Genomic DNA, 13,256 nt, shown 5'->3' with positions numbered 1-13,256 from the left:
GAAGTCGTAGGTAGCTACGTACCTATGTAGTCTTCTAGGAGCCACTCACTGGCCTTGGAACCGAAATGACTACCCCGTGAGCAACTTCGTCTGAATGTCTGTTCTGTTCCTCAAGGCGTGAGAATAAGAAAACTACGCCTTCCCAAGATCAAAAGAAGCGGTTGCGCCCAGATTCTATGTCCGGATTTGGGTGTGTCTTTGCTTTGAATCAATCAGTCAGCGAGAATGTGTCACCTTTATGCGTCGAGGTAACTGATATTGAATCCATTTAGTCAATGTTACAGTAAACATACGTGCTCATCTACTCGTCTCAAGATACCACTGCGATGTGGCAGAACAAGATGTGCTGTCTTTTTTCTTTGTTTTTGCGTATCAAGACCACAGGGAGCAAAGGACTACCTGGCCTGGCGCCAACCAAGATGTGTGTGCCTGTTTCCTTCATAAGGACGGCTGACGCCACATCTTAGGTGCAAGTTCGCCTTTCTTTTTCCTCATCTTTTTTTTGTGTTTTATTTCTCATCAAGTTTCTAGCTCGAAAACATGGCTGCTAATCCGCCGAGGTCGACTCCATCATCCTCGACGGGCTTTCTGTCTCCCTCCACGCCGTGCATATCCAACAACTCGCGCTGTTTGTACTTCTCCAGAATCTTCGACCGTTGCTGTCGCATGTCGATCTTTCCGAGTTCGCTGAGTCTCACGCCTCTCACACCTTCTAGCAACGACAAGATGATTGCTCGGAGCTTCTTGGAGCGGCCCCCCAGCCCCTCATGGGCCAACTTTGCAGCGGCCTGGTCGACCTTGTCCTCCGTCATGCCGGGCAGACTCAGGATCACATTCCGTGGTGTCTGGGTCAGAGGAGGTCGATCGTGCGCCGGTTGGCCCTCACTCGCCGGTACATGAACTGGCAGGCCGTACGAAAGCCAGATGATCGCAATGAGCTGAGCGTAGTACTGTTGTTGATCTGCAAAGTACCCGTCGTTCAAGCACGTAATTGCCGTTTTGAGCATTTCTGTGGAAATGAATTCGCGAACGGCCACTGCTTCTTGCCCGGAAATGAAACGATCGAACGCAAACTCGGGGACAATGCGCCGGGCGGTCTCTAGCATGGTAGAGCACGACCTCGTGTCGCGGAAAGCAATTGAATGCGTGATGAAGACAAGGAGGCGGTCGAGGATGTTGATGTTGGACAGGAGAAAGTCCCGCATGGTCTGCCGGTTTCCCTGCGTCAGGTAGCTGCCGTTGACGATTGCCTTTTTGCTGCTGAGGTCCTGCTCTCGTTTGGGGTGCAACCAATGAGACACCAGGTTGACAGCCTTGTAATTCGTCGCGCGGAGGACGGCGTCGTCACGCATCTCCTCGCCGAGGTTTTCTTCTTCGTGTTTGATCTGTTTTCTCTCGTTCATCTTGACCCACTCAGTCGAGAGCTTTGCGTCCATTTGTTGCAGGAGCGAGGCCAAAATGGGTGTCAGGAATTGCTGTCGGTTCTCTGGCGGGCATTCGTCGATCAGTTTGGGCAGCATCTGAATGAGGACGGAAAAGTGATGAGGACTCAGCGGCGCCGCTGTATCAATGGCGGCCTCGGCTATCATCTCCGGAAGTTGCTGCATGCTGTAAAAAGCCGGGCCTAGTCGGCCCAACGTATGGAGAATGCTGTAGCATTGCTCTAGATTTTGCCGAATGCGACCGCGTACCGACGACGCGAACCCTTCGAGAGTCGACTTGGTCGATTTGACCTTGCTGTGGAATTCACTCACGGATCCGGCAGAAATACCAGACTGCCAATACCGGTCGCGAAGAACACGCTGGATGGCCGGTTCCATTTGTGGCGTCACGCCTGGCCACGAAGCAGTATCATGCAGTCGGTGGTTGTAGCTCGTGAGCCGCAAAACGTGGCTGAGCATATTCGAGGTCATAGGCGACCACAAATCACACGCCATCTTATGTAGACTCGAGCCTTCTTCAAGTTTTTCCGTTGATATGGAGAGAAGTATCCTAGATCTCCTCAACGGCAGTTTGGCATAGCCGGTCGCCATGTCTTGTTGAAGTTGTAGCCCGTGATTGTCGTACGGGACCAATGACCAGTCTTCAGCTTCGTTTGCGCGGAGTGAAGCCAAATAGGGCCCTACCCGATCAAAAGCTTGAGAGTGAACAAAGGATTCGAAGCTTTGGAGCGATTCCTGGACGCTTTCACTGGCCCAAGCGGCGGAAATTGGCTGGAGGAACTCCTGCAGTCTGGCTTGTCGATCAGCATAATCCACCGCCGTTGCACGTTGTATCACTGAAAAGAGAGTGGACTCAAGGTCAATCTGCAATCGTTCCTCAGCACCCAGTTGGTTGATAAGGTCGGTGAATTTCGATTGGAGTTGGTCGTAAAAGGTGACAAAGTAATCTGCGTGTTGCAACGAAAGTCGCCTCAATTCAGACGTAGCATAACCATGCAATTCGTTCACAGCCTCAAGGTACACCTGATTCTGCTGATTACTGATAATAAAAGAGGAGAGGATATGTTCCAGAACGTTAAAGGCGAAGCCTGTATCTTTTTGTAGGGCTCTGTTAGAAACTTCAACTGCTGTCTTGATCTGGCGTTCTCTGATCAAAGGGTCCCGGAAGTCTCTTTGGCTCATCATATCCAGCATCCAAGCCTTGGAAGCTTCTCGGACTCTTTGACCCATTTGCTCTTGTTCTGCTGATAGATTGTCACGATGCGTATTCTGCCAACGGTCAAGTCCCTTGAAGGCGGCATCGATCATGGCGAAATAGGCGTCGGCTTTGAGGACGTTCATGGAGAGCCTCTGGTAGTTGTCCAGATCAAGTTGTTGTTCAAAAGCTTGGACTTCATCCAAGAGTTCATCGGCTCTCCTCAAAACCGCCTGCATGGCCTCCTCAAGTTGGGCATAACAAATCCACTCGACAACAGCCGAGCAGAGTTTTCGATAATTGAGGTAAAAGCCTTGTCGCTCGGGAAAGAGTTCGATTTCCTCATTGACGAAGATCACCACGGGATTCTGAGCATCTTCAGGAAGTTGGTCGTATTGAATGAGCCGTTGTGACGCTACTTGCAGAAGGGGCCCAACACACTGCTGGACGACAGGTGCTTTCCTCCAAGATGGTACCTCCAATAGTCTGACCCAAGAGTGAACCACCGGAATTGACACTATCAGACTCTCGTGCTCGGCCATGGCAGTGAGCAAGTGCAGGAAAGGATCCAGGTTGAGACTCCCTGCGTCCGGTGGTACATACTGACACATGTGATCTGACAAGAGGGACATGAGTTCCGACAATTTCTTGGAGATGGTATAGTTGCTGCTGTCGATCTCGTCGACTGAGACCACAGACCATGAATACAAACGTTGGAAGGACAAAATGCTCTCCGGCTGCACAAGAGGATGCACGAGTGCTTGTACTTCGACCTCTTCCATGCGTGGGCGTCCGTAGAGTGAGAGTAGAACGTCGACAGCTGCAAGGATAAGATCTGCATCTGACTGGGTAAGGAAGTTGCAGGTTGCAGCCAGAGCCAAAGAATGCACGATCGCGGGAGTCATTACCCACAGGAAAGCCGACCGCAACGTAGCAAGAGCCTTTAACACGGTGTCCTTGGCCGCGCCCGTAGTTTGGCCTCCGTTATATTCATCCAAAAACTGCTTGATGCGCACCAACCAGCCATCCTCGCCACACCGCACATGGTGGACCGTATCTCCGGACTTGATCCCGCCGGTGTAGTTGGCGCTGGACGTGAAGACTTCCACGAGCGCAGAGTTGAGGTCGCGTCCGCGCAGTATAGCAATGCTATCATCGCGAACGAAGGCATCTTCGGACAAGCTCTCCAAGACGGTCAGGACAAAGTCCTTGTGTACGAGATCCTGAAACCAAAGCTTCACCAACTGTTCGTCTAAGTCGAACCAATCCAGGGCCCAGCTTCGCTTGGCAAGTTCAATCCAAAGTTCGGCAACTTTATTGCGAATGAAAGCTAGATCTGCCGGCTGGATGGATTGGCCCAAGTCAAGCACACAGTTCCGAAGTTGAACATTTTGTTCTTCAGAAAGATTGTGACCCTCGTGCCGGATAACATGGCTCAGGAGCGACAGGCCAAAATGGCGAACCAGCGGGGGCTGTGATCGATCTGTGGAGAGAGTGAATCCATACTGAGGCGCCTCGCTGCTCACTTTGAGGCTCTCCAGGTAATCTGATGCCTGTCGTCGAATGTCGTTTTTTGTTGAAGGATTGTGTATCAGGTCCAACGCCCGGAGAACGTTGCTGGTGTCGAAAGGCAGTTGAGTCGCTCCATCTGAGGTGCCATTGACAGTCGCCGTGCCTGTCATTTCCAGCCACTTGCGCTCAAATGATGGTCTTGATTTCAGGATGGCATGTCGCGCTCTGGCACATCAACCTCCAGAGTTCTGCAAATTTGATGTGCCGGCCACTGGGATAAGAAAGACAATTTAAATAGTGCCCAAGATCCAAAAGATGGCAATGACGGCGATGGTGATATAGGCAGGTTGCCACTTTAGTAAGTGCTGTCGATGCCCTGCTATGTCTCAGACCGCGCGTCGGATATCCAGACAAGCACTGTAAAGCAGAGCAAACAATCTGCTAGGCTCTCCAGACTATTCTCAAGCGATAAAAGGTACGTGAGCTCGTGAATGAAGGCAAGACGGATGGTCGCATGTCAAACGCTGAACACGCAGAACACAGCACACGGCAAATTTACGCACTAACCGAATGCAGAAACTGAAGCGGTTCGTTTCATTCCATCCCTTTCTGACGCGTTTGCCTGAGCCAGTCTACAGAGAACTTCAGGCTGAGAGGCAAGGAGCATGTATGCTCGGTGGAATCAAACGTCAAACTGACGAGAGAGATATTGGATAGAATAGCAGCTATGTATTTCTCCTGCGTCAGGAAGCTGGCCCTGCCATGCCTCTTCCGATCTTACGGGTACGTCCCTCTCGTCGGCCATGGTTTGCCCCTCCCCTTCCCCTGCCTTGTTCTTTGCGCTTCCTCGCCGCTTGTGTTGAGGCATCGCCACTGGGACCTGCTGTGCTTCCTCCACGGCCATGAGCACGACCCCTTCCACGCGACCTTGCCTGGCCTATTCGACCGTCCGGATTACTGCTTCCGGCTTCCTCACTCTCCTCAGCGGTATCATCTTGCCACCTCGTAGCAGCAAGCTCCGTCTGGTTCCCCCGGAACGTTCCCAAAGCTGAATACTTATGCTCCAGACGGTCTTGGAGCTTTTGATTCTTCTTCAGCATGATTGCCCATCCTTCAAGCTGTTCGTCGCTCATGCCCGTCTGGCGCTTCAGATCTTGCCGTATTGTAGACGCTCGTGTTTTGCTATCGCGTGCAAACAGCTCTTCATTGTCCTTCCATGCTCGGAACAACGATTCTTCGTGCAGATTTTGATCAAGCTGGTGCTCTGGTTTTGACCGAGAGTCTGTGTCTACCGTCGAGTCAACCGTGCCCCCAACATCAGCGACATCGTAACTGTCATCCCGTTCGTCGTCATCGCTGTCAAACGCAGCCAAGGCAGCCATGATCGCAGCCTTTCTTCGGACGTGCTCGTCCCCACCATCCTCCTCAATTTTGATCTCTTTCCGGCCTTTGTGCAGCCGTTGTGCCGAAATTTGCAACCGGTCGAAATCGTCTCCATCAAACACACTCTTTCTCTGTGGAAGTAATGGCGGGGTAGGCCGCGGTGCCAGATCATGTGCTGGTCCATCAAAGCTTATCGAGAGGGTTTCGGACCCATTTGACTCGCGGAGGCTGGGTGGAAGAGAGTCCGGTTCAAGTAACGCAGCAATTACCGCCTCTGGATCGTCATTGAAATGGTCCAGGAGTCGCAGGATGTAGTTATTGGATAGGTTAGGAAAAAGCTCGTGTACTTGCGACACTTGGGAAGCTTTGTGAATGTGCATAGCTTCAGGGATATCAGCCCGAGCCTTCCCCTTAGCTGGTTTCCTCCGCCGAGGCCCTGGCGCAGGGTACAGATGTGCGCTATTCTGACGGTACGCTGTGAGTGCATCGAACAAGCTTTGCCCTCGCTTCCCAGAAGTAACAGAGCTATCGGCGGCCAAATGCCTTAAGAAAGATGTTTGGCATACCAGGCTCGAGCAGAGGGTCGGCGTGGAAGCGTTGGACTTTGTCGCCCGATCAGTTTCTGATTTCAAGTGGAAGAGATGATCCAATAGCAGAGAGCTGTTCTGTAACCCGTCTGACATGAGGCTTCTCAGGCAGTAGAAGAGGTTCTCTGTCAACAGTTTGGGAAGTTCAAGAGCGCCAGGTAGTCCACACGAGCGACTGTAGGCTTCCATAAGCGACTCGATGTAATCAGAGCCAGTCATCAAGACGAGACCTGCCTCGGGTGAAACCTTGAGGAACGGGTTAAAGAGCCTTAAAGTTTCGGACACGGTCTCTTGGTACGGTTGAGCGGAGAGAGACTCCGATGTGATTCGCTTCCAGCTCTCGATTGCACTGCTCATTTGTACCTTGTCCCTGGCCCACAGTGAATGGATAGTAGTTTTCAAGTCGGCAATGGAGCCATAGACTGAGCTGACAAGACAAAGCATGCTGACCAATTTGGAATCTTTGAAGTCGAACGGAACATCTGTCCCCAATAGAAGACGTTTGAGAAGCATATACGCTCGTTTTAGCAGAAGCCGTTCTTTCTGTGAGCGTGACAAGGCCCATCTTTCATGGCTGGCGCATTCGAGCAAGGAACGCAGGAATTCGGCATCGCTTGTTGACTGTGAGAATTGTACCTTTGCAAAGTCTCCGTCGCTCAACCGAAGGCGGAATTCGATACTAGAAAGCCATGAGTCGAGATATCCCTCGTAGACATTGGCACCCAGGCTGCCTCTTTTGTTCGAAGCCGGGAATGGTGCCAGTGGGGGAATATGGTCTTGAGCACCGCGCCCACTCATTTCAGAATCACTCGAGAGCGTTTCGAGGATCAAGAGGCGCGCTTGAAGAGACTCTCGGTGAGATTTTTGTCCCACTCAAGTTGTTTGCTGTGACTGCCACTGGTAGTGATACACCTGCAGTCATACCTATGAACGACCGAAACAGCTTAGCGTCATCAATCATTTCACGCCCGCCTTACATAAGCTGCAAATCTTGGCAACGGCACATGAATTTTTGGAATAGACTTGAATGCGACTGCGACTCAACCTTGGATTCCTTTCCTCCAGCCTTTCATCACTTTACCGAGCCGCAGTTGTTCAGGTCTTGATTGGCGCCGACGCTTTACTCACGCTCACACCCTCCTACAGCAAGCAACCGATTTCTCCAAGTTCTCACCGACACTTGAACCGTCAAAATGTCTTTCCAAAAGCCAGAGAAGGATTTCGGCGAGGGGCCAGTATGTGAACATTCGCATGCCCGACTGTTTGCGCAAAATTTACTGACTGATTCCGTGCTCAGAAAATCCACAAGATCCGCATCACCCTTACCTCTCGCAAAGTCAACTCTCTCGAGAAGGTCTGCTCTGAACTCCTCGAGCGCGCCAAGTCCAAGCACCTCCGTGTCAAGGGCCCCGTTCGCCTGCCCACAAAGACTTTGAAGGTGACCACCCGTAAGACCCCTTGCGGTGAGGGTAGCAAGACGTGGGACATGTACGAAATGAGAATCCACAAGCGTCTGATCGACCTCAACGCCCCGACCGAGGTTGTCAAGCAGATCATCATCAACATTGAGGCCGGTGTCGAGGTCGAGGTCACCATTGCTGCATAAGTGGAAACGCATGTCAGCAAGCCATCTATCTGGGGAGGTCATGGATCAGTGAACGGAATAGGTCCTTTTTTTGAGGACACATGTATTTCAGACACCATTCTGGACCTGGGCCAAAAAATACCTATTCCACTCTCGAGCGGATGATAGACGAAATGTCAATCTGAACGGAATCATTCACCCATGGTTCCATTTTCCTCTTTCCGTTTCCCACTTGCCATATACCTCAGTTCTCTGTCCTTTGGTGCATAGACCACGAAAAATGATATCGCTCCTTTGACCTTCGCCCGCTATCGCGTCGATACTCGAACAAAAAGCTATAGTCTCGCGTTACATTCAGGCTAGAAATCGTACACATCCCATTCTCGCATGGGTGGGACTAACGGGATCTGTCCATCCTTAAACCGACCCTCCTCAAAAAGATACTTATACTGCTCTTGAATCTCGTTTGTGTATTCGTCGTCCTTGCCTTGCGTATCGTACTTTCTGTTTTCGAGGTTCAATACCACGACATCTGCAGTAGCTCCAGCATCGGGGAACCAAATCTTCTCCCACCCCTTGCCGTCTGGTCGGTTGTAACATGGTGTACCATTGAAATATTCCACACGTTGTCCTCTGTATGTGCTCAGTTGATTCGACCCATTCTTCTGTGGGGGTTGAGGTGGCAGGCTCTGCGTATAATGTGTCGCATGTGGAGGCCGCCCGATCAGAGGATGTGCCGTGGAGGATGTGTTGACGATCGGCTTAACAGGTGCTGAAGCTGGTACAGGTACCGGAGGCTGAGTAGAGGGCGTTGCGAAGGGATTGGCACGAGAGACCGGCATCGTCCCCGCAGAAGATGTTGTCTCCATGTTTTCATCTTTGACCCGCTCTTCTGCAGCCTTAGCCCCGAACGGGTTTGCCGGAGCACTTGGTTGCCCAAACGATGAAGTCGTCGTTGTGCCAAAGGAAGGCTGCCCAAAGCCCGACGCCGTTGGCTGTGAGGGTTGACCGAAACTGGAAGAAGTATTGGCAGGTTGACTGAACGGAGATGGGCTGGAGCTGGATTGCGTGGTCTGTCCGAAGCCCGAGGTTGACTGCGAGGGTTGCCCGAAGGCTGTAGCTGCCTGTCCAAAAGCAGGTTTCCCGAACGAAGACGCTTGTCCGAACCCTGAACTTTGCTGCGACGTTTGTCCAAATGCACCCGAAGGCTGGCTGGGTTGTCCGAAGGCGGCAGCTGGCTGGGACGCCTGACCAAATGCCGTCGAGGACTGACCAAACCCACCTGAAGCAGATGCTGGAGCGAATGGGTTCTTAGAAGCGTTGGCACCGAAGCCAGATGAGCCGAACGCTGGTTGTCCAAAGCCTGAGGGCTGAGACGGCTGTGCAAAAGTCGAAGAAGGTTGGGACGGCTGCCCGAATGAGCCTGTGGGTTGTGAAGGCTGAGACAGAGGAGATGATGCCTGAGCTGCCTGACCAAATGCTGGCTGCCCAAAGCCGGAACTGCCAAACGTAGGCTTTCCAAAAGATGCGGTCGAAGAAGGCTGGCCAAATCCTCCTCCAGAGTTCCCGAAGCCGGTCTGTCCGAATGCAGGCTTTCCAAATGTTGAAGGACTTCCGAATCCTCCAGGCTGGCTTGGGGTCCCAAATGAGGTGGCAGCTGGTTTTGAAAATGGATTGGCGGAAGAGTTCTGGCCAAAAGGGCTACCTATTGAGGTATTTGAGGCGGGCTTGTTGCCATCGTCCCGCGAATTTGAGCCGATCTTTTCGACAATGTCGTATCTGTTCGGATGTTTCTTAGCTGCATCTTCCATAAATTTGGTCACGTCTTCAGCATTGTTGACAATCTGCTTCATGTCCTGCTCTGCTTTATTCCAAAGCGCAATCGCTTCTTGATCGGCTTCAGCTTGCTTGCCTAAGGTCGCATGTTCGTAGAACCGAACGCGCACTTCTTCCGGGCTATACTCATTGCTCTCGAGGAGTGAAGCCGGGCAATCTGCGCTGGGCCCATAGGAGGATAAGATCCATTTTGGTCGGGCCTTATCAGGGGACAAGTCAGTTCTCACATCGGCACTATTCACGCGCCAGGAATCTTGTCGACCTACAGCACAAGAGTCAGTCCCAAAGCAACAGCCACTTCAATCATTTGGACCTGGGTGAGGCTCACGATTGTTACCGGGCCCTCCAGGTCGATTTGCACCACCGCCACTCAAAGCCCCGAACCTATTTTGATTCGCGAATCCGCTCCCTGGGTGATCATTTCTGCAATTGTCTGCGAGGGTGAAGTTAACGATCCATTGAATAAAACCATATAGAAACAAGAGGTGGGATTATGAACATACTGCCATATCTGCAATTACCCTGCAGGAAAAACTTGCAAACCACCATTGCTGCTTGATACAATGTCGTAGCAGGCAATGTTCCTCCAAAAAGCGGTTAAACTCAAGAGTTTCAGATCATGGTCTAGTTCCTGCTATATCCGAAACAGAGTGGAAGTTTCAGTGAAGTTATAGACGTGAAGTCTTGACCCCGGACCCGCAAAAGGGCATTAGACGTCTGTCGCGAACAGTATGGTTGGCGTGTGCGGACGTGATGATAATTCGAGGAGTAGAGGCCTTCGAATCGAAGTAGACAATAAGAGCCGGCCTCAAGAACAAGAAGACCACGCAACGGGGGAAATCATCAAGGATGGCTCTAGTTGTTGTTGTCGTCGTAAAGAGAATGTTCTTGAGCCGGACGTGATCTAAAGAATGGCGTTATTAGGCGCTGCCGAGTTTGAATTCATGAGGCTAAAGAAGTCTCTACACAGAGGTTGTACAGTGGCATTGCGGTAAGTCTGCACTGCACCAGCACAATCACGTTGCATCACGTGACCTTGCCTGATACTGTATTGCTGCGTTTGCCGTCGGAGTCTCGCACAGAGGCAGTTGGTCGCCCCGGCCTAGTGCGCCACGCCCAAACAATACGCTCCGGTGGCACCTTTCAGGCCTTTCAGAGGGCGCCAGGCGTGGCTGCTACTCAATAATAAGGGTCTGGGCTTCGCTAATCCGTGTCACATGGGTTTCATCGTCACCCGGCAGCGAGTCTCCTGCGGTCCTGTGGTCCTGCGCGCCTCCCTTCACTCGACCCATCATCGCCGGCCCATCTTCATATAGAATCCTGTCGCAGGAACCTTCGTCCGCAGATTATCCCATCAACCATTCTTTTGCCTGCCGTTTGGCATCATCACAATGGTGGCTTCTTGTCTCTGCTATTCTATTTGGAGGTCTCGCAATTGACTCGACTCAACTCGACTGTTTCCAACGCATCGTTCCTATCGCCAGCCCGTCTAGCTTGGCCCAGACCCCGCCCAGAATCATTTGTTCCTTTTCCCGCATCATCACCCATCTCGCCACAGAGGTCACCTTCCAACTCAATTCTCTCTCCTCCCATCAGTCTCTCGCCTAATGAGCGATGCAGCCCGGCGCTGAACAAGTCCATCATGAGCGATTGGCGATGACATTCGATACCTCATTACGATACTCTCCTACGTCTCTATCTTCCTTGCCAACCACCACCTCAATATCTGCCGATGTCACCCGTGGTGCCTGGCGCCCCGGTCGCTTTCGGCCACATGCTGATGGCTCGCCAACTTCTATTGTCATAAACATTAACGATGGCGGTTCAACAGGCCGCGGAATACTTATTGGGATACTGTCAGCGTTTGGGTCAGCAGGCGTCGCTGTTCTTGTTCTGGCCGTTTTCTTCTTTTTCAAGTACACCTCCCGAGGAAGGATCATACTAGACCGGATAGGCCGGCCTGGCGAATATGATGACGAACAGGCTTTTGCGCATGAGGAGGCGGAAGCTTTGGAGACGATGGATGAATTGCAAAGGACGGAATATCTGAGAGCGAAAGGTAGGAACCATCCAACTATTTGTCGGCAGCAGAACGCTAACTACCGCGACAGCTTTCACCCAAGCAAACCCTCCAGAGTCTGTACAGACTGATATCTCCTTGTCGCAGTTCTTAGCCATTCAAGAGAAGGGTGTATCGGCGTGGGAATTTGAACCCGAGTTGGAGATCGCTAATTGTTTTGTCGAGGCGAGGACGGAGATTGAATTCTTCGATTCAGAATGCAGCGTTCAAAGCAACCTGCCTGTGCCAAAACAGAATGAGGTGTATTACTGGGAGGCCAAGATCTACGATAAACCGGAGACAAGTCTGATCAGTATTGGAATGACCACAAAGCCATATCCGTTGTTCAGGTTGCCTGGTATGTTCTATCCCATTTTATATTCCATGATTTCATACTGATGAGGCAGGTTTCCACAAAACATCGGTTGCCTATACCTCGACTGGTCACCGCAGATACAATCAACCATTTAATGCCACACCTTATGGCCCTGAGTACGTCCAAGGAGATGTCATTGGTGTTGGCTATCGACCGCGCACCGGCAGCATCTTTTTCACACGGAATGGCAAGAAACTCGACGAGGTTGTACATAACCTTAAGACTCAGAACTTTTTCCCGACCGTTGGAGCCAACGGTCCGTGTACAGTCCACGTCAACTTTGGGCAAATGGGCTTTGTATTCATCGAAGCCAATGTCAAAAAATGGGGTCTAGCACCGATGACTGGAAGTTTGGCTCCACCACCGCCTTATGGCAGTGAACAAGGGAGCATTCTGCTCGAAACCGGAAGAGAAGGGACTCGGCAGCCTACCTACGAGCCTGGCCACTCGAGGACACGGAGTGGGCTTGCCAGACTAGGATTGCCTTCTGGGCCACTCCGCTCGCCTACGGACATTTCACTGGCTCAGTTGGCTCATGTGTCAACGCAAGATCTTCCTCATCACGGAAACAGCATACTTGATCTTAGTGATGTTCAACATCAACCGGTCGAGAACACCCCAGCTGGCCAACAGATCATCCCACCACCAGAATATAGTAGTCCACCTGAAAGTCGTCGGAGTAGCGGCGACGGCGATGAGGAAGAGAGACGGCTGCTGCAGGATCGAGCAGATCAACCACCCATATATGACGCCGCTGTAAGTGAAGAGGCAGGACCGAGTCATACATCATGAAAGATACCCTTAGTGTGAAATGAACATTACTTATGATTTGCGAATTCATGCCTCGTGTAGCTGAAGTGATGGGAACTTCTAGATGTTGGCATCGTGGCATGCGGCTTTGAGATCTTCTACAAGTACTATAAATCGCACTCCTGCGCTTGACCAATCACCAGCTTCTCGTGGGTTGCCATGAAGACCACATCTTCGGGAAGTCCGAGCGCAGCACCAATAACGCCTGCGATTCGTATTCAAACAACAATGACAGGCCATTCACTCGACAAGTGTACCACAGCGAAAGCCTAAACCACAGCACTATGATGCAGGCTTGCTACTCTGTACTAGCCTTTCACGAAGTCAACACCACTTCCCTACCCGAGCTGAAGTGACCGTTCTTGAGCCCGTTCCTCGCCGTCCCACTTCCACATGTCCAACGTTGATCCTCCGCATTCCTGGGCAACCTGCTTGCACAACGAGCATGTCGCGTGTTGTTGAGTGACTTGC

The 13,256-nt window shown here is 51.6% G+C and overlaps 5 protein-coding genes across 5 annotated transcripts; 2 read left to right on the top strand and 3 right to left on the bottom strand.

The window, feature by feature from the left end:
* Positions 1-527: 527 nt before the first annotated feature.
* Positions 528-4,319, bottom strand: PV08_07835 (uncharacterized protein; the record flags this gene model as incomplete). The annotated part of the gene is made up of 1 exon (XM_016382162.1): positions 528-4,319. One exon carries the CDS (start codon positions 4,317-4,319, stop codon positions 528-530), a length of 3,792 nt encoding a protein of 1,263 aa, XP_016235264.1.
* A 573-nt stretch (positions 4,320-4,892) lies between these two features.
* Positions 4,893-6,917, bottom strand: PV08_07834 (uncharacterized protein; the record flags this gene model as incomplete). The annotated part of the gene is made up of 1 exon (XM_016382161.1): positions 4,893-6,917. The coding sequence occupies one exon, from the start codon at positions 6,915-6,917 to the stop codon at positions 4,893-4,895; it is 2,025 nt and encodes a 674-aa protein (XP_016235263.1).
* A 395-nt stretch (positions 6,918-7,312) lies between these two features.
* PV08_07833 (40S ribosomal protein S20) lies at positions 7,313-7,725 on the top strand (the record flags this gene model as incomplete). Its single annotated transcript, XM_016382160.1, has 2 exons — positions 7,313-7,354; positions 7,417-7,725. 2 exons carry the CDS (start codon positions 7,313-7,315, stop codon positions 7,723-7,725), a joined length of 351 nt encoding a protein of 116 aa, XP_016235262.1.
* A 338-nt stretch (positions 7,726-8,063) lies between these two features.
* On the bottom strand, positions 8,064-10,089 carry PV08_07832 (uncharacterized protein; the record flags this gene model as incomplete). The annotated part of the gene is made up of 3 exons (XM_016382159.1): positions 8,064-9,802; positions 9,869-9,973; positions 10,044-10,089. The coding sequence occupies 3 exons, from the start codon at positions 10,087-10,089 to the stop codon at positions 8,064-8,066; spliced, it is 1,890 nt and encodes a 629-aa protein (XP_016235261.1).
* Positions 10,090-11,154: 1,065 nt separating this feature from the next.
* PV08_07831 (uncharacterized protein) lies at positions 11,155-12,767 on the top strand (the record flags this gene model as incomplete). The annotated part of the gene is made up of 3 exons (XM_016382158.1): positions 11,155-11,599; positions 11,652-11,957; positions 12,007-12,767. The coding sequence occupies 3 exons, from the start codon at positions 11,155-11,157 to the stop codon at positions 12,765-12,767; spliced, it is 1,512 nt and encodes a 503-aa protein (XP_016235260.1).
* Between the last annotated feature and the right edge of the window lie 489 nt (positions 12,768-13,256).

This window comes from Exophiala spinifera (assembly GCF_000836115.1).
Source record: "Exophiala spinifera strain CBS 89968 unplaced genomic scaffold supercont1.5, whole genome shotgun sequence".
In the NCBI taxonomy this organism is placed as follows: domain Eukaryota; kingdom Fungi; phylum Ascomycota; class Eurotiomycetes; order Chaetothyriales; family Herpotrichiellaceae; genus Exophiala; species Exophiala spinifera.
The sequence above is the reverse complement of the archived record's forward strand: the minus strand, read 5'-3'. Positions and strand labels throughout refer to the sequence as shown.